Consider the following 25,184-nt stretch of genomic DNA (forward strand, 5'->3'; position numbering starts at 1 on the left):
TTCATGAGTCTCTCAACCAGCAACACAGCATCTCTAGCAAGCGGGATGATACTACCATTATCTTATGTATGTATGTATGGGTGTGTGTACGTTGCACCTGGCCCAAGCTATGCAGATGCAACCTAGAAATGAGGATATATAGCCTCCGGCAACCGTCCATGCTTGCAAACAAAAGCCAGAAATAATCACGAAAAAGAAGCGAGAGAGCAGCATCCCAGCCTGGCACGCTCTACTAACGAACTGCTGCCCTCTATTACACTAATCAAGAGTCCAGTCTCACGCAGAAAGCGCGAGACAAGCATCGACAGCCAATCCAACCCTGCCAGAGCAAAGTCAGTCAATCTGGGATCTAACGAATGCGCGATAGGTAGGCCGACTTACCTCCCCTCCTTCTGATAAACCACATCACTGATAACCTCCCGATCAAGGTCAGGGAACATGCCCGCGAGCGTTTCCACCACATTCGCGTGCTCCGCACGAGAGAGCCGCTGCGCCTCTGCGGCCTCGGCGCTCGCCTGCCGGGCCGCCGCCTCCTCGGCCGACAGCAGCTGCCGCGCGCGCAAGTCGCTCTCGGCGCGCTCCGGCAGTGGCGTCCGTGCCGGGCTGGCAATGCTCGTGCTTGCGGCTGCTGTCGACGAGGAGGAAGACGACGGTTCTTCCAGGAAGATGCGGCCGATGGTGCTCAGGGGTTTCTGGATGGACCGGAGCAGGCCTGTGATGGCTGCTTTCTCGTCACTTCCGCTGTACTCGCCGCTGTCTCGCGCTTCGTTTGAATAGGATGAGCGGCGTGGGGTTGTGGGTCGCAAAGACGCATCGGCGTCGAGGGAAGTGCGGGCTGAGGAAGGGCCGGATTCAGCAGCGGTACGCGGTCTGAGGGTCGCCGACTTTTCTGATTGCGGAGGAGGGGGCGGGGGCGACTCGGCACGATGTTTCTCTGCAATTGCAGAGACGGCGGCCTCTACGTTCCGCTCAAACTCTTCATCCGTAATCGTCAACGTGGTACGATCCATGTTTTCGATGAATTGGATAGCCCCCATCTGCGACTGTTAGCAGAGCACGCGAATAGCTGATGGCAGGAAGACCTGCAAGTGAAGAGAGATAGTATCCGGCCTCACCGCCAAGCTTCTCCTGGTTTCGGAATCTCAAGATGTACTGAACGTTTGAAACCAGGTGCTCTGGGTTTGCGTGCAGGACGACATAAATGAGCATCGGCATGAACGAGTCTGCGGAGGAGTCTGATTTTGAGTGCTTAAGGAGGCCTGGGGAGCGTCAGTAGCGCTAGACGACGGGGGACCATTGAAGCCACGCACCGAAAATGACTTTGCAGCAGTTGAGGACGCATATAATCTTGTCTCGTGGAGCACGGTAGGATTTGATCTTCAGAAGTTCTGCGCCGAGTGAGTAGGAGACTCTAGCGGAATGCGTGGAACGACAGACCTTGTTGTGCGAGTTTAAGGAAGCGCCTCCCACTCTCGCTTACTATCGGGATGTCAAGATGCTCTTCTCTCACCCAACTATAAATATTGATCTTTTGGGCGAGTATCTCGTCTCTTTCAACATCTTCTTGATGCTGACCTCGTCTCCCCGGGCCCATCGGTCGCTCGCCGCCTCTCTTCCTCGGCTTTGCTCCGGGTATTGGTTGGGGTGGGGGTATTGCGGGAGAGAATGTCTGGCTATACAGCCGATTCATGACGAGCTTCTCCATGCCCTCGCGGGCGTTGTCAAACTCGGCGTCTGAAACATCTCTCCACACCTCGCATTGGGCCATCTTGTTTGAGATGAAGGCAAGAAAATCGCTGATGATTTTGACCTGCTCATGCACCATCCACTGCCGCTTCCCAAACTCGGACAAGAAGGATTTCAGGTATCTTGCGACCGGGTCAGCCTTCTTGTTGCGCAGCTGCTCCAGGAACCGATGGAAGTCAAACGGTAAGGGAGGTTCGGGTTCGGGCTCCGGTGGTGGGGGACGGTGGAGTGAAGTAATCGGGGACATTGGCGAGTCCACGCTGCCACGCAAATCGTCCTGCGAGCGCCCCGGGGCAGCGGAGTAGACATTGGCGTCTTTGGGTGGGACCGGCGGTCCCTGGTCGTCGATCGCCTTTCCCTTTAATCGAGCTGTTCCCGGGGAGGACGTCGATAGCCGAAGGCCCTGGAGCTCTTGAATCTGGTGTGCAAGGCAGGGAGCCAGGGGCTCTAGGCTTGATTTTCGAGGCGGGTGCTGGATGGAGTTGCTCAAGAAGGGAGGCGCCATCTCCAACCGCGGGCTCATGACCTCGTGGGCGCCCGGGCCACCGCCTTCCTCACTGAACTGCTCCATGATACTTTGGATCTCCGACCTCGACCCGCGTTCATGCTCATCTTCACTGAAATCTCTCTTCTCGTCGTATGTTCCATCTAATTTTGGTGAGCCGGCAGGGGAGGCGATCGACGACTCATAGGCTGACCTGGCGGAAGTGGAAGGCGCTCTTGAAGGGGGCCGAGAAGAAATGGGTGTCTGCGGTGTGGGATCGACGTAAGTTTTGGACTCGGTCGTGAGATACTGCACGGCGGTTGTGGTTGCAGGGGAGGTCAATGGTTTTAGGGTGGCGATCGAAGAGGACATTAGGTCGCCTGCATCCTCGGATCGCTGTCCCTGCTCTTTCATTTGGTCGCCTAGGCCCCGGGAGGCGTGGGACGAGTCCTCAGTTGGGTTTTGAGACGCATCGTTGCCGAGGTCTCGCATGTTATCGTCCCCGGATGCGCCCTGCATGGTCACATGAGCGCCATCAGGCGACGATTCAACTTCGGGGGCTGCCAGTACGCCCGCAGAAGAGCTCTGAGAGACAGCTGCTAGCTCTGCATTGTCAGGTATCGACTGCTTTCGATGAATGCCGGGTTGGCTCGGAGAGGCAACGTCGTCGTTGAGCGGAGACATGCACAGGGCGCTATCCGATGGAGTTGGGTGAAACAAGCAGGGGAGCCAGGCTGAAAAGCCAAGAAAGCTTGAATGTCAGCGTCGACAGCGTGTGTAGTTTGCAGTGTAGGAAAACGTAAATCGGACGAACAACAGGCTTTGGTCTTTGCTTCCGGCTGGACTTGGCTAAAGGTTTGGGGTTGGACGCTGTGAAGTGTCGAGATAGGCGCCGTTATTGTTGAGATCCAGGTTGCGCCCGCGGGCCTTGGCTTGGACAAACTGACCCCATCGCAGGGGTCTTGGGCTGCGTGTGGGGTCCGCTGCAGCCTGGAACCTGCCGCAAAACTGCCGCCACGGCATCAAGATTCAGGAGCCATCCTTGTCTATAACGTTATGTACTGTGCATACAAGTACGATAATTACACATGATTAATACATATATACTGAACGGATGGAGTTGGGCAATTTCACGTCGACGTCACATATGCCCCGGCGGTTACCTACCTTCTTCCAATTACTCGCGAAGAACAACTTAGGAGGCTGTGTTCCTTTCTATACGTCTCTGACCTTTGTAACTCGATGGCACCTGTCGTCCCTAAATACGGCCATGGAACAAATCGACAACCTGGCGTATCAACCATCGACACTACATCATATCTTCCGACTACTCCTCGAATGGTTTGTTACAACGCTTTATTGAGATGTGTGTCAGATTAGGTTTTCGAGCCCATACTACATTGTGATTCACGTTGATTTGGTGCGAACATAGTTTCTGACTGACAGCTTTTTAACTAGTCAATTTGGTGTGAAATGCAAGACGCTGAAAAGAATACAATCCATCATCAAATGAGAGCGTCATCAGTCACCATTGATACATGACCTGTCCGCCACTCAGTCGGTTGCCAGAGCAAGCCTGTGTACCAGCACGACATTCTCCCTCCTCCTACTGCTTGTTCTGGAATTGACCGCGGATTTGGCCAGCAATGAACTTGTCCTTAGCCTGCTCGGCTGCACTCTCGTTGTTCTGGGGACCCTGCCCAAGGACATTCTCTTGGACCCAATCAACTCCTGGTTCTTGTTAGCTTACTGTCCGAGGCCATGTCATGGAGCAGCTCGTGAGATAGCAATGTCTCGCTGTCAAGGTGAGGGGAACAAATTTACCCTTGTCGAGCGAATCTTCCTTCTTCTCGCTCTCGGGACCGCCGCCTGCCATTCCGTGGAGCTTGTCCATGATGCCGCCTGAGCTGGAACCCCCCTGCTGCTGAGGCTGGTTCGCTTGGGCGTTGCTAGAGCCCTTGCCGGTCATTTTGTTGACAAAATCCATTGTGCTTGGGTTGTGTAGTATTGTGTTTGATGTAGAGAGCAATTTGAGAGCCAAACTGAAGTAGCGGTTTAAGTGTGATATATACCTATACCTAGCACTCTACATACGTCATGGCAAGGGAACGGTTCCGGCTGGGTTGGACAGCATCTCGTTTGAGGCAGCTCGGGGCTGACGGACTGGGCCAATGGAAGAAATGTCCGGTGCTTGGCGGGCCCAAGTAACGGATCAGTGGCTCTAGATTATGACGCGTTTTCATGGTTTTAAGAGTTGGAAGGGTATGGAGACTCAGATACCGTATGATCTCGCGAATAAGGAAAATTAGATGTGGATACACTCAGCCCGCAAAGTCAGACATTCACCAATGAGAGCACCGGGCAGGTGTGGCTAGATGTGGCTATCCTGCGTCTTTTGCTCGCTTTTGCTGCGCTGGGTTGGCTGGGCAAGCCACATCTAATTTTCCTTATTCGCGAGATCATACGGTAAGTGATGTCCTTTGTGAATGTGTTAAGTGCGCTGGTTGCAGAAAAGCGACGAACCTCGGCCCTTTTCCCTCTTGAAGAACCGCAAGCTCGATAAAGGAGATGAGACATTGCGACAAGACATTCATCGTTCTGGGAAACTGCGCGGATACCGAGACAAGTACATGCGCACCTTGAGGACCATACAGCTTGATATCATCGATTATGGGTTGCAGACGGCACAACCCGTGTTCTGTGATGGATTTCCGGGCTCCTGCTTTAAGCGGGATGGAGCTTGGCCCGTGCGGCTAATACATGCTGTACCGGTACGTAATATTCGTAAGTAATCGGTAAGTTACAAGCTCTCGCTGATTCCGCGATCCAGCAGCTCCGACCTGCAGGTCCCCGCCGGAGTGCTGAGTGAGCTGTTCGAACCTGGATCCGAGCCGAAGGAGCCGCAACCATTCCGCCTCAACATCCTCTCATTCCAAAGATCTGACCGCCGTCCCTTGCATGATCGACTCCGGCGTCTGGTGTATGAGAAACGGACCCTTACGAAGTACTTGAACAGTGCTTCAGCTCAGCTTTCAACATCCCGCCCAGCCTGGAAGGTCGATATCCCCGCCTCGAGCTCAAGCTCCGGACCTCCAAACTTCTCCGCCATCACGCTCCGAATCCCACAACCACAATGGACTACGTCCAACAGCGAGTTGCGCAAGCCGCATCCAACACAGATGCCAGCAGCAGGTAAGTCAGTTCATATCGCACCGCCATTTTCCAATTCCATCCCCACCCACTAACCACAAAAACCCCCAACCAGCAGCTCCCTCTTCACCCCTCTTAACGCAATCCTCCTGAGCCTGCTCCTCTACACAGCCTACACCTTCCTGAAACCCACACCCCCGCCCTCCCTTCCGCGCGAAGAACCGGCCACTGTCTTCCGAACCTTCACTCCCCGGACGCTGCTCCCCTACAACGGGGAGAACGGCATGCCCGTGTACCTGGCGGTGCGCGGACGGGTGTTTGACGTGACCCGCGGACGCAACTTTTACGGTCCCGGCGGACCCTATGCAAACTTTGCTGGGCGGGATGCCTCGAGGGGACTGGCGTGTGGCAGTTTTGATGAGGACATGTTGACGAAAGATCTGGATGGGCCGCTGGATACGCTGGCGGATTTGGGGGCTGAGGAGATGGAGGCGTTGAGGGGCTGGGAGGAGAGGTTTGAGGAGAAGTATTTGGTTGTCGGCAGGTTGGTGGCTGTTGGGGAGGAGGGGGCAAGGGAGGACGGGGGGCAGGAGAAGGCTTAGTTGGGGGTTGGAGGGAAGGGTTGGCGACGGGGGGGGAAGTGGGATGGGGGATGGGGAGGGTTGGTAGGTAGGATGGGGTCTGTTTGAGGTGTATTCGGTCGCTTTGAGTGATGCTGCTACGAGAGGGCATGGTTGAGGATTTGGGACAGCACACTTCCAGAGGTTACGGGCTTTGGACATGGGCAGTTTTAGACTCTGGTACGTCGATCGAACAGTTATTTTGCACAATTTCTTACTACACGCAGCACACAGTCTACTTTTATGACCCCCCCCATTGAGTTCCGCCCTGGGTTTGGGTCGGTGTAGACTTGTGCCTGGCTTGGGCATCATGTCAAGTTGGATCGGCTTGTTGAGAAGCACATATTGGCGGAGAAGCGGCTCTGATGCTAGGGCTAACATGCAAACTCAGGCAGATATTTCCTGCCCACTAAGAGTTGGCTTAGCCATGGATATTACACAAGCTTCTCCTCAGCTATTAAAGGCAGATCTATTCCGATCATATGATGTGGCAGATGCCAAGGATATGGCCAACCACCCATGACACTTGTCAGCATCCGACCAGCCTGGAGGACATCAGCCTCTAGCTTCAGCTCGTCCACGTCCCAATTGGCCCATACCTGACGGCCCCTAAGAAAAGCAGCTTCAGGGCTCGCCATCCAGACCAAAAAGTCGCCAGCGAGCTTGACTGTTGTGTTTGGCATCCCATGTGTCAACTGTAGGAATCACACAGCATGACTGGGACCGTGAAGCACTTACTGTTGTCGAGGGGCACTTGGTCAGGCTTTGCGCCGATCTTGGCGAGAACAGCCGTGTCGTGGATGCCGGGATGCACCGAGGCAGCAAAGATGTTTGGCTGCTCGGCTGCGAGGTACTCGACAACCTTGATCTGGGCCAGGTTCGACGCGTTGTACGAGGACATCCCCGGCGACAATGGCGTAGGAAAGGCCGCTGTGCCGCTGCTCAAGGCGAGCACGGCTGCGCCCTTCTCGTTCGCCGTGGGGAGAAATTTCTTGATAGCAAGGAACGTGCCTTTGACATTGGTCTGTGACGTGTGTGCGCGTGGATCAGCTGGGCTGCTTCATATAGACAAGGAAGTCATGGTTTAACTCGCCTCAAACCCCTGCCACCACTCATCGACCTCGGTCGAGGCAATAGTGGAGACAGCGGAAGCATAGCCAGCAGAAAGAACCAGAACGTCCCATTGCCCGACCGAGTCGGCAACGTCCTTGAGGGCCTTCTCATCGGTGGTATCCACAGCGTGAACCACGGCCGACACGGTGCTGAGCAGGAGCCCGGCCGTTTCCTTCAGCGTGCGTTCGGTCCGCCCAAGGAGAACCACACGCTCAGCACCGGCGCTGGCGAACGACAGGGCGGTCTGTCTGCCTATACCACTACCCTAGAGAGACGTCGACAGGATCAGCGGAGCCATTCTCGTTGAATGATCCCTCTATGTACGCTGTACGTGATGCTCGATAACACTCCGTCTCAGGGGGTTGGCTTGAGGGCGACAACGCCGACAAGTGACTGGGCAGGACAAATGCCCAGGTAACAGTATGTGGTACGTGATAGCGTAGGTCAACTTAAAGAGGGCGGGGGATGGAGAGTAGAAGGGATCAGCAGCAGTACAGTGGTTGGAGTTACTTACAGCTCCTGTGATGACTACCGTCTTTCCCCTAGCACTAAGCTCAGGACGCTCTGGCGAGATGGCGGCATAGGTGTCGTTGCGCCAAGTGGCGGTGACGGACGGCATTGGAGGAAACTCGAACATGGTGACTACTAGGTATATGTGGTGATCGTTATGATGCCTAGGTTAGTGCCTGCCTTAGCTACCGTACCTATGGTAAGTGCCTAACCTGGGCTGACCCCCCTGGTAGAATCAGATGCAGATCGATGGTGGAAAGGATAAAATGAATGAACGAAGTACGGACTGGAGGCAGCAGCTAGATAGAGAGTATAGTACCGTTAATACTTAGGTATTACACACCCTGCCAGTGACTACTGGTAACGTAGAAAGAATCATCGGGCAGGAAAGCAGCCAAAGGAAGGTTGTCAAGGTCGGTTCCTTAAGTCCAGTGAATCCTTCAATGCATTCACCATTCCTGAGGGATTCTGATTCCCGCCAGTAGCGGGGCCTGCGATGCTACGATGATGTTCCTGCTTTTACATGTACATACACAGTAAGTACTACCTTATACCTACTAGTACGAAGTACCTATCTTACCTAGTTACATCCGACTAATTACTAGTAGTACCTCAGCTGTTGACCATAGTCTAGTACTCGTGGCCTTCAGAGCACACTGCAGTTGAGTTGCAGATCAGTTACAATCACTCCATAGAGAAAAGTCTTAGTCTAAGTTGCAATGTCAAGTTGAGTACCTATGCTCATTGTGTCACCTCGATTGGTGCAGTGCTATATGTGACTTCTATCATTATCATGGCCCCCTTCAATGAATATGTCTTCCAACCCCGTCCGATGACTTAACCAATGAATGCTCCAAAGGAATGACCCGAAAAGACATATAAATGCTATGTACCAAAATCCTCCGTATTATGCAAAAACCTCGGACCCATCTTGCACCCCTATCATATCATAATCCATCAACCCCTGAATCCACCCATGACCCTCCCCCTTAGTAGTTGGCAACGCAGAAAGGAATCCCATTCAAATAATCACAATGCGAGCCCTGGGGGCAATCGCCAACCTTCTGCAGCACGTTCTGCGTGTCGCAGACCTGGATGGCGTAGGGGCCGAAGCACTGGTACTGTCCCGGGGTGCTGCACTTCTCGCCGGGGCTCTGGCCGGGGCGGCCGTTGCGGCCCTCGATCTTGGGCTTGTTGTTGGTGCAGAAGGGCAAAGTGTAGCCGTTCTGGGGCAGGTTCTCGCACGACGTGCCGCCGGGGCAGGCGCCCACGAGCTCCCACTTGCCCTGCACGTTGCAGATCTCGATGCCTGTGTTGGGCGTCGTGCACCGGTACGTGCCGAAAGTGCACTGCTGCTGGTTGTCGGCAGTGGGCGCGGCGAGCACAGTGGCGGCCAGAGTGAGGAGGGCGGCGGCGGTGTACTTCATCTTGACTGGTTGGTTGTTGTTGGAGTTGTTTGTTGTGGTTGAGAGTTGAATCAGTTGATGAGATGCTTTGACTTGAGAGTCTCGAACGGGCTGTGATGACTAGCTGAAGCTCTCTGGTGATTCAGTTGAGAGTGTGTCTGATGATGATGAGCTAGGAGACCGGAAGAAGTGAGATGATCAACATCTTCTTATACATCTCGAAGCCAACCTAATCCGATGCTCAGTCCAGGCCGAGTCCGAGACGGGAATTCGTGTCCACCATCACGAGGTTGGAGGTCACGCCACGACATGGCTCCCGCTCACTCCTCACTCAGATCTCGCGGTGCTGGCTATTCTTGCTACACGAAGCCTCAAGGCAGGCTGGCTCCCGAGGCTTGGTAGCTCCTCGCATCGAACACCTCCGCATGCGGGCTGGCATGAAAACGAGGTGAGTTCTTTCTCTTACTCGGCTCCATGCTGAGAAGCCTGCGCCTGACGGGCTGAGGTAAGGCGATGCGTTAAGTTGGAGTTCGGAAGACGGAAAGACGGCTGCCAGCTCTAGCTGGGATTGGCCGCAAAACGCCTCTGTACGTAAGATATTGGGCTCTCCCGAACATGATGCATGGCATTGGTGGACACTTCCCGGCTGTGCGGACACGAAGACAAAGCGCGGGGGCAGAGGATAATTGCCGGGACCAATACGGGGAAAGAGCTATTTTTAGGTCGGCGACAGCTTGGGAACACGAACGCAACTGCGCAGAGTCTGGGTAGAGAATACGGATATACATGTCATCGTAGACAGCTTTTACAGTCAGAACTAAGCCCAATATTTCCCGACTGATGCAGACATACTATGCGGGGAAGCTGTACTGTACACGTGTATTACATTTTCCATCTTGAAGCCGAAGGCAGTCTTTCACCAATCACCACCACATGGTGTTCAAGCGTGGCGCACTACTTGCTACCTTGCCTTTGACCAATCTTGCACCGTATCGATTATCATGCTTATCCGAATCGGACAAGGACGTCCTGAGCCAACAAGGTCTGGCTGGAGTTAAGGGGGATGTAAATATTTACTTTCCTCAGATAGCCCAAGGAACGTCGGACCAGACTCACTCACTAACATGACAACCATCGTTTATGTGGATGGCTCGCTGGAAATGATTGACTACCTCAAGTAAACAGGTTACATTACGGACTGATGAAGTGATGATGCGATTGTGTCTGAATGCCACAACTTGAACCATGGGCACATAGATGATAGGAGCCAGGGCAGTGCCGGGCTTTATACTTGTTCATCACTCCCTCCATGAGACTCAAGAGTCAAGAGTCAAGACTATGGTCAGCTACCCCTTGAAAGAGCCAGGTAGGTATTCAGCATGCCGTACTGAACAATACTACATCCGAGAACCCAATATTTGCAACCCGAACCATGTACGGAACAAGCCCGATTCTCTCTTTGTCCAACACGGTACGGAGTAGATTCGACGATAATAGTCGCCTTTCGTCAATTACCTGAATCCATCAACTGAACCCAACAAGCTAGGTGCCGGCATACTCTCGCGGATTTCACCTACCATCATGGGAATAGGGGCAAAGCTGAAAGGGAGCTTTCAGTCAAGCACTGCATTGTGATTGTAGTCTCAACTTAGCTACGTTGCTGCATGAAACTGATTACCCTAGTTCATTTTGTGATGATAGTGCTCCATACATTAGGTAAAATACCATTGTGAAATCAAGCTGGCGGCCTCCCTACTGGATATTACGGTTATTATGTGCTTCAGGTTGTCCGCACATGCATGGATCTGGAGACAAGAACTTACTTGGGTATAAGAAGGGAGAACAGGCATGCAATCAATCTTAGTAGTAATCTGGTCGTGACTTGAACAATCTCTTCATTGGCAGGCTTAGATGGTTGTTCAATACTATGGACTTGTTCTTCATGGTGACGAACTTCAACTCTTACATGTACCCAGCGCAAACAGCTTTCAAAGTTGCCCATTACCACTATTACCCTTTGACAATTCGTCAATCGGAGAAGCAGGTTAGTACCATCAATAGAAAGGAGCACAACTGGCAACTACGGTTCCTAGGTAGTCCCCATGTCCTCACGGCCATCCAGGGTTGAGCCATCAGTCTCCATTGCTATTCACGTTTCCTACCTGACTTTCCTTTCAATTTCAGGCTCCTTCTTTGCTGCTCAAGGCCACTATAGCCCAAGGATACGCTGCCTCGAGGGAAGCATCCGAGTCATCAATTACTAGTACAGTTACTAGTAGCTAGGTAGGTACTGGGCAATTTGTCTTTTCCTTCAATTTCCCCCCTTTTCTCTTTTCTTTCCCTCTTGTTTTTCTTTTTCGATCGGGCCCCCTTTTTTGTTTCCGTTCCCCCTATTCTTTGTTTTCATTCATTTTGTCCTTCCTTATCTCTTCCCAATCCGATCTTCACGATCAACTCATCAGCGTACTTACCTAGGTAGGTGCCAAACTTCAATAAAACTTGAAGCAATACACATGTTAGTACGGTCACCCGAGATAGCACAAGAGCAAACCACATATCGGCCATCAGTGCTCTACCGGCCAAGTGCAGTGCTCGTCCTCGAGCACAAATTTGCGTACAAGCTACCTGTCCCATGCCGTCGGCGCAACAAACCCAGGGGCATAGCCGGCGGGACAGAGATGGTTGGCGATGATAGCAATCGTTACAGTACTCATACATAGTGGTCGTAACTCCGTACCTGCAAGTTGGCTGTTGCCAGCACTTGCATTGGACATGTCAGCATGCGCTATCCGCCGCAGCGGTCAATGCTGGCCAACTTTTCTATGAACCCTCCATACTCCAAAGTAATATGAAAGTCTATACTATAGCATCGAGGCACTTTGAGTTTTCTCGACTACCGTACCATCAGGTTACAGGTAATGTCTAGAGGCGATGAGGTCATCGACCACCGGGAACGAATCAGAACAGGTGCCGCTTAAAAGGCAGCCAACTGCCAAGGCACAAAACCATCAATTCCCAAACCGAATCCAGAAATCCAGCACCCCAACCGAGCCCCACCCAGCATCATTTTCCAAGCCAGACCAGTTTCCGGTTCCAGCCCAAATTCCCTTTTCGGTCGCCAGGCTTTGACCCGGGCCCAATCTCATTTGATCTTCAGTAGCGACATGTCATACGTTGCAACTGGAAGCTTTCCTGCCCATTACTACTCCCTGGCAGTGATGTCGTCGTTCTCAGTGCTTGATTCCTTTGGCCTGGCCCTGCCAAGGTTAGGTACTTCCCACCCACTTTACATCTCTAACTTGGAACTGCCGTGGGCATGGTTTTGGAATGCCCAGGATTTCCTTTGTGCTTACTTTATGGCCGCAAGGAATAAGTGTAGAATGATAACGTTAGGGGTCTCTTGGAACGGTGACGAATGAAGGTGAACCTCCGTCCTGTTCCACGCCCTCGCTTTTCTCTAGGTTTGTCTACTGCTCAACGATCATCGTGCTCCTTTTCATCTTGTGCCATCTGCTCAAGCTCTAGCAAGTGGCTAGCATAGAAGCTGTACAAAGTATTCCTTTCCAATTCGAGTCAAACTTCCTTTCTCCCTTTGGGCACCACCACTGGCATCGAGCCACACCCAGCCGTTAGCTCCGCCCGCGCTGACCTCATCGCTGGGTTGCAGCCACTCGCGCTGCCCACCCTCCCACCTGTCACAGGCCGTCAAGTGATTGATGAGTGGCACTCGCTACCACTGCTTGTGGCGGATCGTCGTCGGTGGCTTCATGTAGAGCTTAAGCGGTACGGTACCTCCCGCTATCGCCATCATGTCTTTCGTCCAGTACGAGTCGTCTTCCGACCCTGATATTCTCTCCTCGGGCCCTGTAAGACCCAAATTCCACCACAGACACACAAATGATCGAATCCGCGAAGGTTCTCGAGGACCGTCTTCATTCCCCATGGCGAGCAAGATCACCAAGAACCGAAAATCCATCTTCAAAGAGCTAGGACTGGACACAGACCTGCCCAGCCAGTCGTACCCGAACGAGCAGAGCCCGAGATCTGGCGAGCTCACATCACCCATCAGCACTTACACCCTTGAGCAGCCGCCCAATGTTGACCCAAGCGGCGGCCCGAGACCCGAGACAGGAGAGCAGTCTCGGGAAACCCCCGAACCCGGTTCACCACCACCACCGCAACAACCAACAGCAGCCAAGAGATCATGGTACTCTCGGCTTACACCGGGTCGCCGCCTAAGAGTTAAGACTGAGTCAAGTGTGCCGCCTCCTCGTCCATTCTTGCTCACGAGGTTTTCCGCGATTGCGCTGCTCATTGCTGTTGTGCTTCCCTGCTTTAGTTATTACAAGGGTCATCAGGAGGTTCCGCTCAGCGCGGCGGGGGCTAGGCCCGTCATCCGCAACAGATCCGGGGTAACCGGCCCTGTTCTTGAGACGAGAGCCGAGAGCCGGACAGATGTCTGCAAGAGATGGGCTCAACAAAGTGAGTAGGGGAAACCCCTAACCGTGCAGGGGGGAAGAACCGCGATTGCTAACCCCAGTTGCGATCGGAAGCCGCACAACTCAATGGGACGCTGTACATCTACGGCGGCCAGGCAAAGACAAAGCAGGATCAGACGACCGATACGTGGAGTAAGTTCCCTTCCTCCCACTCCTAAACCCATGCCTCAGCCCTAATCCATTCCACAGACAACGACTTCCTAGTCCTGGACCTGACCAAATCCTGGTCTACCACCTCCCCCGCACTACGCGGGTTGCCCCAACCCTCCGGCCCTCCGGCCGTCTCTCTCGGCTACCTCTGGAACGATTACAACAATCTCTATCTCTACGGCGGCCAGTTCGCTGACAATCCCTATGTCGAACCCGCTCCGTTTTCCACATGGAGATACAACATCCAGAGCAAGACATGGACCGAATACCCCTCTCCAAAAACGTCAGGCGGCAAGAACTCAGATCCTGGCGACCAGCCGGTGCAACGGGCTGCAGAAGGCGCCGGCTTGTCCGTGCCCGAACTGGGCCTGAGCTGGTACTTTGGCGGGCATCTCGACCAGTCCACCACGCCCGGATGGTCCATCCACATTCCCAGGGTTTACCTGAAGAGCCTGCTTGAGTTTACCCACCCGGGGTACACCAACGACGGCGTGTATGCCTTGGCGGGTGGGACTGGGGCAGGCGAGGGAGGCGCCTACAGGAACATCACGCAAGGTGGCTTGCAAGTGGCCGATGCGTTTCCCGAACGGGCAGACGGTGTGTTGGTGTTTGTGCCCGGATGGGGCGAGAGGGGGGTTCTGATCGGCCTCGCCGGCGGTGCTGTGGACACCTTTACCGACGACCTCGGTACCCTCGACGTATATGACATTGCAACATCGGAATGGTACCATCAAAAGACCACGGGCGATACCCCGTCGGTCAGAGTCAATCCCTGTGCAGTTGTTGCCTCGGCGCCCGACGCCTCCAGTTTCCAGATCTACCTGTATGGAGGCCAGAATTTGCAGCCCTACGTAAGCTCCTTGCTCCTGCTGGCATGTCCAAGTCCGTTGCCTCTTAACACCTTTTACCCAAACAGAAAAACCAAACTCAGTACTCAGACATGTACATCCTCTCAATCCCCTCCTTCACCTGGATCAAGGCGCCTCAGTCGGGAGACATCCCGCCTGCACGTGCAGGACACACTTGCAACCTCCGCGACGGCCAGATCATAGTCTTCGGCGGCTACACCGACCCAGATTACCCAGCATGCGAACCCCCCACGTCCGGGGGTATCTTCATCTTCAACGCCTCCTCGCTCGAGTGGCAATCTCAGTTCACCGCGCTCGAGCACCCGGCGGACCACCAGCCAGACAACTCCGTGCTGGCCAACTCCTTTGGCTACACCGTGCCAGACGCCGTAGCCGAGGTAATCGGAGGCGACTCGGGGGGCGGCGCAACGGCAACAACGCCCGCTGCCGGCCCCGCTACCGGCGGGCCCTTTGCGACCGGCAAACCCCCCGTTTTCACCGTCACGGCTTCGGAGGGGGGTACCGCCACCATCACGCAGTGGGCCGGGCCTGGCGCGACTGGCTCGCCCTCAGACCCCCAAGAAGGAGGCGGAGACCGCGGCGCCATCATCGCCGCTGCTATCGTTGCCGGCCTTGCCGGGGCCGCCGCCGCCTACCTCGGCTACTGCGCCTGGCTGTACCGGCGCCAGGTGAGGGCCTACAAGCGGCACTTGGCCGTGGCCAATCGGTATAGCTATACCGGTGGTGGCACCGTCCCAGCGGCGACGAAGGGTGGTTTCTTTGGCGGATTGTTCCCCTGGGGTAACAGCAAGAAAGCAACTCTCGGTGCGGGCGGTGGTGCCGCCGGCGCTGGCTTGGAAAAGGGCAGAAGTCACGAATCGCGGCCGCGGCCCGTCTCGGCCAGTTCCGCGGGGTCCTTTGGCGGCGCCGGGCTTGCGTGGCCGCCGACCGAGCCGCGGTTCCTGTTTGACGAGGAAGGGCGGCGGAGCGGCGGCGGCGGGAGCGGCGGCAGCTGGAGCGGGAACGTCAGTAGCCACAAGAGCTCGTTGACGCCTGGAGCGAGCGCTGCCGCCGGTGCCGCCGGTAATAGGCCGCCGCGCCGCAGTGTCAGCATCGGTGGCGGGAGCACCTCGTCGACGGAGCAACTGCTTGAGGGGCGGGAACCAAACTTTTTCAGTGTTGTCATGGGTCCGAGAAGGGCGTTGAGGGTCGTCAATGGCTTGGAAGGGGAGGGCGAGTAATATGTATTGTACAATACCGAATCAATTGGGAGGTGGCGTGCTTCAGCTCGAGAAGGGGCAGCCTGTCTTTTCCTCGTGTATTAATGATGAGATGTAAATGTACTTGTACACAAACAGGTAAGAATGCGGTGTGTAGAGAGCGTGTGCGTGACCATCATTCTTGTGCTTCCTCTCTGATGCAGGGAGATGACACTGATGTGTATCCGCCATGCCCAAGATGGGACTTCAGTTCTCTCTTGTGCCGTGCCCCCTTGAGAGCGCAGCTTGTTCCCGCCGGGGTCGCTTGCAGCGCCAGATGGAAGCTGTAACAAGTCTATGACCCTCGTTCGTAACCCAAAAGGTGGCGTCATTCCCGAGATCCAACGAACTTTCAGGATGGTTGCTTGCTCTTGCACTTACGACTCGATTGACGCGCCCGGCCATTTTGGCGACCATATAGACGACCATGTAGAACCAGCTCCTGAGTCATGTTTTATGTAGGTATCAATCACCGGCCGGCCATCAGGATAGCGGAGGCGTGTCTTGAGCGTCTCTACGATATTGTTTGCTTCTTCAACCCGCCCAGCGTGCGAGAGACAAACAAGTGTGTCCACGCTGAGCCGTAGGAGTCGCCGGACTGGATTCGGAAGCTCTTCACCAAACGGATTAAGTGGCATGAACTGCTTGACCCCGTCCCAGGTGCGCTTAGCGGCGAGATGTTGCACAGCAAGATCGGGCGATGGCTTCGTCGGGTGGTAGAGTGAGAGATGAGCTCTTATCCTGTCTGCCTTTACTGTCTTGTCTTCGCGGTTCGCCCAGACAAACTTCTCGAATAGGTCGACTGGCGGCTTTTCTTGCCATACATTGGTCGCTGATGTGGTTTCGGTAGCGACGCGTACCCAGGCGGGCATTAGACCGCTTGTCGACGAAGAGTTTTCTTTGTACAAGCTTTCCCCCTTCAGGACGGCAGCATAACCCTTGGCTAATTGTACGTCGGAGCCGCTGCTCATTTTGGCTATGACAAGCAACTTGAGCAACTCAGCCGAGTGGAGCGGGTAACCAGAGTCTTGAGGCCCTCGATCGCATTCGGCCTTGATAAGGCGATCTATCCAGACCCAAATGAGGTCTTCCAGATCCTCACAAACCATGAATCTTGTCAACTTTTCGGTAAACCCCTTGTACCTGAGGAAGTCAAGACTGCGTTCCAGACCCGAGGCCCACAGCCATCGCACAACGAGAAGGCCCACGCCTGTATCTTTCATGCCATAATGCTCTGTGGGTTTCAGTGTCGTCGATGTTGTTGAATCTTTGAGAATGAGTAAAATATTCTTGAGAAAGCCATAAGCTCGTGGTATGTTCATAAGCCCCCTCATGACCGCCTCTTCGAAAACAGCCTTGTGGGCATCGCACAATCTTCTAGGATCCGAGCCTTGTTCGACCGTGGTTGACCGAGTAAAGAGCGGATTGTTAAGGACAGCATGCACATGCCGATCGACGGGCCGGCTTGGTACATGATTTGCTGGGGCCGAGGCTTCTGGCGACGAAGACGTATTGGGCAGTTGGTTCACGACTCGGGGAGCCTTCGGAAGAAATCCGTGTTCCTTGTCCAGCTGTTTACGAAAAGAGGTGTTGATGAGGTTGAGAAGGCGATCCGACTGACGTTCAGTCAATGGAAGAGGGTGATGGATTGTCGGGAGCACGCTTTTGAATAACGAGGCTTTTGCCTTGGTGTTCAGCATTGTTATTGCTCTTTGAATGACGAGGAATTGTCAGTTCGAATTGAACCCATCAGCCAGGTTCGTGGCATCAATGCAAGCAGAGCCTAAGAGACGTTGTCGAGGTAAACGGACTGGTTGAGGTTGCAAATGTGGGGAGAAGCGGTTGCAAGGGATGTTTACAGTTGCAAAAGTGGGGTGCAGTGAGCTGATGTGGACCCCATTGAGTCTGATCGGCCCACCGCACAGTTGCAAATCACATGAGGAGCTCTATGTTAAGCCGTTAATGAACTGCCCACATTAACGTTAACATTTAACGTTAACACCGTGGGCTCAACCTTCCACTACCGGTATCGCGAGGGTTATTTGTACAATACAATACCTTGTGTGTTGTCCAATATTGAATCCTCTTTCACCTCCCTTTCTCTTTTACATTCCCTGTGTTTTCTGCTACGAATGTTAGGGCATACTATAAGCTGAGAGCGAGAGGGTCATGGGAAACGGCGCCGTTTGTTTCTAGTACTTATGCTGGAGTATGGAAACAGTGGGGCGTTTCTCCCAATTGGCATTCAAGGAGGAACCGCAGGCCAACCATCTAACGGTAAGCTTTACTTTGCTCACGTCGTACGAAATTCGCCTTCGCCTTTGTTGTGGACGCATTGGGCTGCGAATAGCAGTCTTTTCCCAAGGGCTTCTCATGAGGCGAAAGCCGCGACCTCATGACCTAGTTGGGGTTGTCGTCGACTTGTGGCGAGGTTTGGCCAAGCACCAATCCAGTTGGACGTCTGGAGTCCCATGTGGCTGGGCATCTGTGCTTTGTACCTTTGTAGTTCCGCCTGCCACGCGACCGATCCCAGCTTTCATGTTGAATTGATTCATGAATCAGGTGAGTTTGAGCGGCTTGCGTCCAATCTCGTATGCTGCAGGGCGCCAGGGAGATAATTGGTGTCCATAGGTACTCGCCCAACATGTGAGCCGGCCGCCGTCACATTAATCAGGGCTGTATGGAGTACTTTGTACTTTGTAATAAATCTGTGAAAAATGAATGGGACTTCATATTACAGCTGGGCATTCTCGACCGTATCCAGGCTGTGCAGAAGTCGAGGCTGGAACGCCCTGTTACAGCTGCGAGAGCTGCTGCTGTGGGGGCTGTTAGTGTTACACTGGAAACTCTGACTTTTTGCGGGCGCAACTGCTGCCAATGCGCATTTTGGGCGGGCCAATTGTGAATTGGACCAAAACTGAGGGCAGCCTTCTTCGCCCTTTCTTCCAACACTCCAACAGTGCTCTCCGCCTTCTGCCAATTCCAACCACCCACTTGGCTCGATCCATCCCACGGATCGCACCACGACTCGCACTGCGAGGAAATCCCATCGATTTTTCGCGAGTCGGCAACTTTTTTTCCCTTTTCCTTCTTCCACCTCCACTGTTCGCTGGTTGCCACGACACGCGACGCCGCTCTAAATTTCTTTTGATCCCCACATACCATTCACATCTCGGCAAATGGCTGAGGTACAGTCCAGACCAGCTGCTTCTCGCGGCAGAGGCTCTGGTCGTGGCGGTCGCGGCGGATTTGGCGCTCGGGGAGCGGGTCGCACCGCTACACGGACCCCTGCCGCCAATGGCGACAGCAAGCATGAAGATTCATCTCTGCCGACCCTGGATGACGAGGGCGAGATTGGCCAACTGAACAAGAAGTATGGCAGCAAGGTCGAGATCATTAAAAAAATATTCGAGGACTGGTCCGACGTCGACATTCTGTTCGCTCTGCGCGAGACCGATGGCGATGAGAACTTGGCCGTTTCCCGCATCGCTGAAGGTAAGCTGACTGTCTTTCAACTTAACTCTCATTGATATTTTCCATCTCCACATCGCATTGGTTTCGTTGCGTCAAAATACAGAAGAGCGCGTTGGACTAGCCACTCTTCCCCGAAACCAAACCATTGTAACTGACTGGCACGTGTGTCTCTGGGATAGGGACCATCTCACAGTGGGGTGAGGTTTCGAAGCCGAAGAAAGAGCGCACGCGCCCCAAGGCCAAGAACGAGACATCCGCAACTACCACTGCCGACTCCGGCCCTGCGGGCCCGCGAAATGCCCGCGGCGGCCGCGGTGTTGACGGCGGACGAGGCCGCGGCAGAGCGACTGAGCGGGGTGGTCGCGGTGGTACACGCGGCAAGTCAACTCCTGCCGCCACCAATGGTACTAGAAACAAGGAATCCCAACCGCTTTCGGTTCCTACCGATGAAGCTTCGGAATGGAACACCAAGCCAGCTGAAGAATCGGCCGGATGGGGCGAATCGACCATTACAGAGACCCCGACTGTCCCAACTCCCGTCCCTAGCAGCACAACTACCGCTCCCAAACCCACCACATGGGCCAGTATGCTAAGGCAGTCGACTGCACCGAAATCTGCGCCGAAACCGAAGGAGGCGCCCGCCCAGGCCTCCGAGTCAATCATGGAACCGCTGCCCCCGGCTGAGTCGACCGAGCCCGAGCCTGAGCCCGAACTCGAGATTCCTGCCCCGGCCGAGCAGTCCGCTCCCGAACCCGTCGAGGAACCAGCACCCGCTGCTTCGACTGAGCCTATTGTTCCGGCCGTTCCAGCTATTCCGGTTGTTCCCTCGGTTGCGGTTCCCTCGGTCGCGCTCCTGCCACCCAAGGATCAGCTCACTGAGACAAATCTCGACAAGATTGCAGATGATTCTCATCCTCCCGAAACCGAAACCGCTGCTAGCGAGGCCGCTGATTCCTGGGACCCGCGCGCCGCCCAAGCCAGCGCGACTGCAACCCCCGTATCCGCCTCCCATCAGCAGCATCAGGCTGGCCAGACCCCCGTCAGCGGCTTTGCCACTACTGCGACCAAGGCGACGACTCGCCAGCCAGCCTTTCCTCGGCGTACGCTCGACCAGCTCGAGGCTGTCCGAATGCCCGGGAACCGTGATCAAGTTGACCGCGCCGCTGTTCAATTTGGCGCTTTCAGCCTGAATGGCCCCATCGACGACGATGTTGATGGAGATCGGGAAGAACCCGAGACTCGCCCTCAGCCCCCCGAAGACTCCCCCGTCACTCACCCTCGCACCTCGCTCCCGCCGACTCAACCCACACCTGTCCCCGAGGCCTTCTCCGCCCAGACTCAGAAGCCAGCCGCTTCTCAGATCCCCACAGGACCTGCCGGTATGGACTTTCGCCCCGTTGTTATCTCTTTGGGTTCACTCAGCTAACCCGTCTTCAGCTTCCACTTCTGCACCGGCTCAGGCGAGCCTTCCCGCCGCCACGCAGGGTATGTTCTATCAATCGCTTCAAGCCACACCATCTGTAGCCCAGCTGCTAATCAGGATCCCCTCAGCAGCCGCGCAGCCGCCTGTCGCATCGAACAATCAGCAGTTTGGCCGCTTCGGCCAACCTGCCTCCCAGGAGACATCGGCATTCCCTCCAGTGAAACCGTTCGAGTCATTCGGCCAACAGCAGCCTAGTGCTTCGGCCGCACAGAGCCAGTTTGAAGGTGGTTTCCAGAGCCAGGCTCAGGCGACACAGCAGCAGTCGCAGCAACAGCCCGGCGGCCCCTTCAGCTCCGCTCCCAGTGATTTCTCGTCCTACTATACGGCGGACCCCCAAAATCGTTACAGCTACTACAACCAGAACTTCGGTCAGCAACAGGGTGGACAGGCCCAACAAGACGCCTTGCCCTCGCAACCCCAGCGATCATTCGCTGGATTCAACCCGTCTCAAAATGACAACCTAAGCCAGTACCCCCAGAGCGGTACTCAGCACGGCCAGTCGCGATTCAGCTCCGGTTCGGGTGCCGACGCGCCGGTCAGCGGAACGCCCGGCCCTGGTCAATCGGCCAGTCAGGTTCAGACAGGTCCCAGTGGTCAGACCCAGGGCCAGCAGCAACCGCACGATTACCCGTACAACCACCCCTACTACGGAAACCCTTATTACTCTGCATACATGTACAACCAGGGTGGCTACAACCAAGGCGGATATGGTGGCCCCTACGGCAAGGCCGGGCTCGGCTACCAGCCGAACCAGTATGGCCTGTCACCCCAAGGTCCGCATGGATACTCCTCTCCCGGAGCGTTCGGCCAGTCGACGTTGCATCGGGATAGCGGCGGTCTAGGCGACTATGGCCGCGCCGGATCTGCCCAGTCGGCTCAACAGGGCCTTGGCAGCGGATTTGGTGGTGTGCACGACACATTTGGTCGTGGTGGCACCACGTACCAGTCGCCGGCTGCGCAATCGTTCAATGCACCCGGTGCCCAGCCCGGCGGTGGACCGGCCGGCGCCGACGATTTGAAGCCATTTGGCGATGCCAAAGCCGCTGGCGGGCCAAGCCCTTCGCTTGCCGCCGCCGCTCGTCCCGGCTCAGCGGCGAATAACGGCCCGTCGCAGACGGGACTGCCTCCGCCGCAGTCTAGCCAGCAGAGCGGTCTCGGCGCCATGGGTGGATACGGTTACCCGGGCCATATCCAGGGTGCCCACAGCCTCCACGGCGGCCAGTCTGGCGCCGGCGGCTACGGCATGAGTGCCAGCGGTGGACAGAGCCATCAAAGCAGCTATGGTGGCTACGGCGGCCAGGCTTTTGCCGGCAGCTACTACGGGAATCCGCCTCGTGGATGGGGCAACAACTATCACTAAAAAGGATGGTTGTTTTTCTGTTATGAATAGGGAAGGAAAGGCGTGGGGGATTGCGAATACATCTAGGAAGACAGACGCCGGCAGATAGGTGGTGGAAAAGTAAGGGGAGGATTACAAAGAAGGAAGCGGGACCAAAATGAGACCCCAAGAGGAGTACCTACCTCTGCTGATTAATCTGCGGTTTGGCTCGGTCCAGTCCAGGCAGTTTCCCAATCAATCGCCTTTTGCGAAACCATTAAGAAGAGTGTTTCATAGGCATAGGCGAGAAAGAAGAGAAAGCAAAACGAAATTCGATGAGCTTGCTTGCTGTTGAGCTCTTACTCCTCTATCGTCTCTCGTCTCTCCCCTCGTTTGGTGTCTCTTGATGAGCTATCTCATCTCTTCATTCTCAATCATTGACACCTTGTGCAGGTTTTTCCAGAGATCAGTACGGTGGCCGTGTCGAATGTTGGGGGATCTGTATGTCTCTCTCGCTTGTGTATGTATGTGTATGTGTATGTATGTGCATATGTATGTATGTGGGAGTGTGTAAAGTGTGTGTTACATCTCCAGTCTCTCTCTCTCTCTCTCCCTCTTCCTCTTCGGATGAATGATCACTTGTCATGTTGGTTGGTTGGGACAATTCCTGTTTAAGGGGGATGTTCTTCCAAAGAGAATGCAAACAGGACTGGCGTGGTTAGGTTGGTTTGGGCTTCAAGCGATGGCGGTGGTGAATGGTGATCTCTTTGGCTGCGTGTCCCAGTCTGGTCGAAGCGTAAAACATGCACACAGTCAATCCTGGGGATGAGGGGGAAGGCACTGGAAAGGGGGTGTTGCTTTGCTTGGTTGGGCCTTGGTGTTGTTGTGTTGTGTGGGTTTGTCATTTTGTTCTTCGCGTTGCGGTTTAACCGGCTGTCAGGCATTCCATTCAATCAGTACCTAGGTACCTACCTTACACACGGCAGATACATGCACAATCCAGGAGAGGTGTCTAGCTAGGGTTTAGGGATAAATCAGGGGCAGATTGGGTTCATGTTGCTTGGTAAATTCACCGGTGTCGATGGTTTTCTTTTCCTTCTCTGGCAGACAGACAATCGCTTCGTTCAAGTAGAGTAGCATAGGAAAGGGGAGTCACAAAATGCCAACTCACAACTCACGAGAGATTCAGAGAGGTATCCTGAGACACTCATACCACGCAATTGATTGCTCTAGTCCAAATACCGGTGATACTAACTAACAGCTGGGAAGAAGACATCCCGGGCTGCCTTCAAAGGCTAGACCTCGTGGCTCCATCTGCCCATGCCAAACCACACACCCCCTATTTCCCCAGTCCACCAATCCCCTCAAATCACAAGTTAGCATACTTCTTAAACGCCCCAAGCAACCCACCAGTCGACGGATCGTGCCCAGAGCCCGCACCAGGCTCGTCAATCTCCTTCAAGATCTTCTTAGCCAGCACCTTGCCAAGCTCCACACCCCACTGATCAAAGCTATTGATATCCCAAACAGCCCCCTCCGTAAAAGTAAGATGCTCGTAATAAACAATCAGGGCACCGAGCTCAGCAGGACCAATGGCGCCGCCAACGAGGATGCTCGTCGTGGGACGGTTTCCCAAAAACACCTTGTGCGGGACGAGATTCTCAGCGACGCCGCCCTCGGCGCGGACTTCGTCAGCCGTCTTGCCCACCATGAGCGCCTCGGCCTGGGCAAGGTAGTTTGAGGCAAGCATCTTTTGGTGGAGGTTGTTCGACATCGGGTTGTGGGACTTGGCGGCGAGGATGAAGTCGGCGGGGATGAGCTTGGTGCCCTGGTGCACGAGCTGGAAAAAGGAGTGCTGCGCGTTGGTGCAGGGCTCGCCAAACAGGATCGGGCCCGTCGTGTACTTGGCGGGGGTACCGTCCGAGGTGATGGTCTTGCCGTTGGACTCCATGGAGAGCTGCTGCAGGTAGGCCGGGAAGCGGTGCAGGTACTGGTCAAAGGGCGCGACGAGGTGCGTCTGGGCGTTGAAGAAGTTGGAGTACCATACGCTGAGCAGGCCGCCGATGACGGGGACGTTCTCCCTGAGCGGGGCGGTGCGGAAGTGGTTGTCCATGGCGTGGGCGCCGGCCAGGAACTTGCGGAAGTTGTCGTAGCCGACGTACAGGGCGACGCTCAGGCCGATGGCGCTCCAGACCGAGTACCGGCCGCCGACCCAGCTCTCGAAGCCGAACATGTTCTTGGCGTCGATGCCGAACTTGGTCACTTCTGCCTCGTTCGTCGAGAGTGCGACAAAGTGCTTGGCGATATCCCCCTTGCCGCCGGTCTTCTCCAAGAACCACGTCTTGGCTGTATTCGCATTTGTGGTGGTCTCGGCGGTCGTAAACGTCTTGGACGCAATCAAGAAAAGAGTTGTCTCGGGGTCCGAGTTTGCAAGAGCCTCGGCGATATGGGTGCCGTCAATGTTGGAGACGAAGTGCAGAGTCATGTCCTTGGCGCCGTAGTGCTTGAGGGCCTCGGTGACCATGACAGGGCCGCTGCGATCAGATCATGTATTAGCACAGCACCACGCCTATGATTCGACTGGCGAAAAGACGTTGTCACTCACAGATCAGAACCTCCAATGCCAACATTGATGATAGTGGTAAGCTTCTTCCCAGTGTAACCCTTCCACTCGCCGCTGCGGACCTGCTCAGAAAACACACGCATATGTTCCAGAACCTCATTGACGCCGCCCTTGGTGTTCATGACGTCGACGCCGTCCACCTTCATCTCTTGATTGGAGACATTGCGCAGGGCGGCGTGGTATACGGCGCGGTTCTCGGTGAAGTTGATCTTCTCGCCCTTGAACATGGCATCCCGCTTCTCCGTCACGCGAGCCTGTTCGGCGAGCTTAATGAGCTTGTCGAGAGTCTCTTCGGTTATGAGGTTCTTGCTGAAGTCGAAGAGGATCTCGGTGCCATCGGGCTCGCTGGAGATATCGCTGGGCAGAGTGACCTTGGTCGACAGCTTCTCGAACCGCTTGGGGTCGGCCTTGAAAGAATCCTTGAGGATGAAGGACCGGCCAACACTGGAATGATGGTCCTGTAGCTCAGCCCATGCGGGCAGTGTGTTTGCAGGCGCCATC

At 55.0% G+C, this 25,184-nt stretch overlaps 10 protein-coding genes across 10 annotated transcripts; 3 read left to right on the plus strand and 7 right to left on the minus strand.

Annotated features, from left to right (window-relative positions):
- Positions 1–31: 31 nt before the first annotated feature.
- On the minus strand, positions 32–3,173 carry N656DRAFT_781876 (uncharacterized protein). The gene is made up of 5 exons (XM_064815661.1): positions 1,438–3,173; positions 1,311–1,388; positions 1,087–1,259; positions 382–1,037; positions 32–319 (listed from the first exon to the last, which is right to left on the minus strand). The coding sequence occupies exons 1-5, from the start codon at positions 2,912–2,914 to the stop codon at positions 277–279; spliced, it is 2,427 nt and encodes an 808-aa protein (XP_064667812.1). The 5' UTR covers positions 2,915–3,173; the 3' UTR covers positions 32–276.
- A 663-nt stretch (positions 3,174–3,836) lies between these two features.
- Positions 3,837–4,217, minus strand: N656DRAFT_714102 (uncharacterized protein; the record flags this gene model as incomplete). The annotated part of the gene is made up of 2 exons (XM_064811942.1): positions 3,837–3,961; positions 4,055–4,217. 2 exons carry the CDS (start codon positions 4,215–4,217, stop codon positions 3,837–3,839), a joined length of 288 nt encoding a protein of 95 aa, XP_064667813.1.
- A 1,124-nt stretch (positions 4,218–5,341) lies between these two features.
- N656DRAFT_757688 (cytochrome b5) lies at positions 5,342–5,982 on the plus strand (the record flags this gene model as incomplete). The annotated part of the gene is made up of 2 exons (XM_064813154.1): positions 5,342–5,422; positions 5,499–5,982. Exons 1-2 carry the CDS (start codon positions 5,364–5,366, stop codon positions 5,980–5,982), a joined length of 543 nt encoding a protein of 180 aa, XP_064667814.1. The 5' UTR covers positions 5,342–5,363.
- A 111-nt stretch (positions 5,983–6,093) lies between these two features.
- Positions 6,094–6,807, minus strand: N656DRAFT_736088 (uncharacterized protein; the record flags this gene model as incomplete). Its single annotated transcript, XM_064812719.1, has 2 exons — positions 6,739–6,807; positions 6,094–6,667 (listed from the first exon to the last, which is right to left on the minus strand). A coding segment is annotated over exon 2 (288 nt), but the record flags the coding sequence as incomplete, so codon positions are not given.
- N656DRAFT_838488 (NAD(P)-binding protein) lies at positions 6,094–8,086 on the minus strand. Its single transcript, XM_064818862.1, has 6 exons — positions 7,836–8,086; positions 7,628–7,758; positions 7,094–7,378; positions 6,739–7,024; positions 6,515–6,667; positions 6,094–6,454 (listed from the first exon to the last, which is right to left on the minus strand). Exons 2-6 carry the CDS (start codon positions 7,748–7,750, stop codon positions 6,435–6,437), a joined length of 867 nt encoding a protein of 288 aa, XP_064667815.1. The 5' UTR covers positions 7,751–7,758; positions 7,836–8,086; the 3' UTR covers positions 6,094–6,434.
- Positions 8,087–8,206: 120 nt separating this feature from the next.
- Positions 8,207–9,158, minus strand: N656DRAFT_285471 (uncharacterized protein). The gene has a single exon (XM_064809125.1). It carries the CDS (start codon positions 9,048–9,050, stop codon positions 8,613–8,615), a length of 438 nt encoding a protein of 145 aa, XP_064667817.1. The 5' UTR covers positions 9,051–9,158; the 3' UTR covers positions 8,207–8,612.
- A 3,217-nt stretch (positions 9,159–12,375) lies between these two features.
- N656DRAFT_285538 (uncharacterized protein) lies at positions 12,376–14,813 on the plus strand. Its single transcript, XM_064809126.1, has 4 exons — positions 12,376–12,450; positions 12,697–13,511; positions 13,583–13,660; positions 13,718–14,813. The coding sequence occupies exons 2-4, from the start codon at positions 12,839–12,841 to the stop codon at positions 14,728–14,730; spliced, it is 1,764 nt and encodes a 587-aa protein (XP_064667818.1). The 5' UTR covers positions 12,376–12,450; positions 12,697–12,838; the 3' UTR covers positions 14,731–14,813.
- A 1,349-nt stretch (positions 14,814–16,162) lies between these two features.
- N656DRAFT_800150 (uncharacterized protein) lies at positions 16,163–17,485 on the minus strand (the record flags this gene model as incomplete). The annotated part of the gene is made up of 1 exon (XM_064817971.1): positions 16,163–17,485. The coding sequence occupies one exon, from the start codon at positions 17,483–17,485 to the stop codon at positions 16,163–16,165; it is 1,323 nt and encodes a 440-aa protein (XP_064667819.1).
- Positions 17,486–18,964: 1,479 nt separating this feature from the next.
- Positions 18,965–22,102, plus strand: N656DRAFT_800151 (uncharacterized protein; the record flags this gene model as incomplete). The annotated part of the gene is made up of 4 exons (XM_064817972.1): positions 18,965–19,280; positions 19,439–20,638; positions 20,697–20,744; positions 20,811–22,102. The coding sequence occupies 4 exons, from the start codon at positions 18,965–18,967 to the stop codon at positions 22,100–22,102; spliced, it is 2,856 nt and encodes a 951-aa protein (XP_064667820.1).
- A 1,327-nt stretch (positions 22,103–23,429) lies between these two features.
- N656DRAFT_714032 (Phosphoglucose isomerase) lies at positions 23,430–25,183 on the minus strand (the record flags this gene model as incomplete). The annotated part of the gene is made up of 2 exons (XM_064811936.1): positions 23,430–24,594; positions 24,666–25,183. The coding sequence occupies 2 exons, from the start codon at positions 25,181–25,183 to the stop codon at positions 23,430–23,432; spliced, it is 1,683 nt and encodes a 560-aa protein (XP_064667821.1).
- Between the last annotated feature and the right edge of the window lies 1 nt (position 25,184).

Source organism: Canariomyces notabilis, assembly GCF_033297395.1.
Source record: "Canariomyces notabilis strain CBS 508.74 unplaced genomic scaffold N656scaffold_20, whole genome shotgun sequence".
NCBI lineage: Eukaryota > Fungi > Ascomycota > Sordariomycetes > Sordariales > Chaetomiaceae > Canariomyces > Canariomyces notabilis.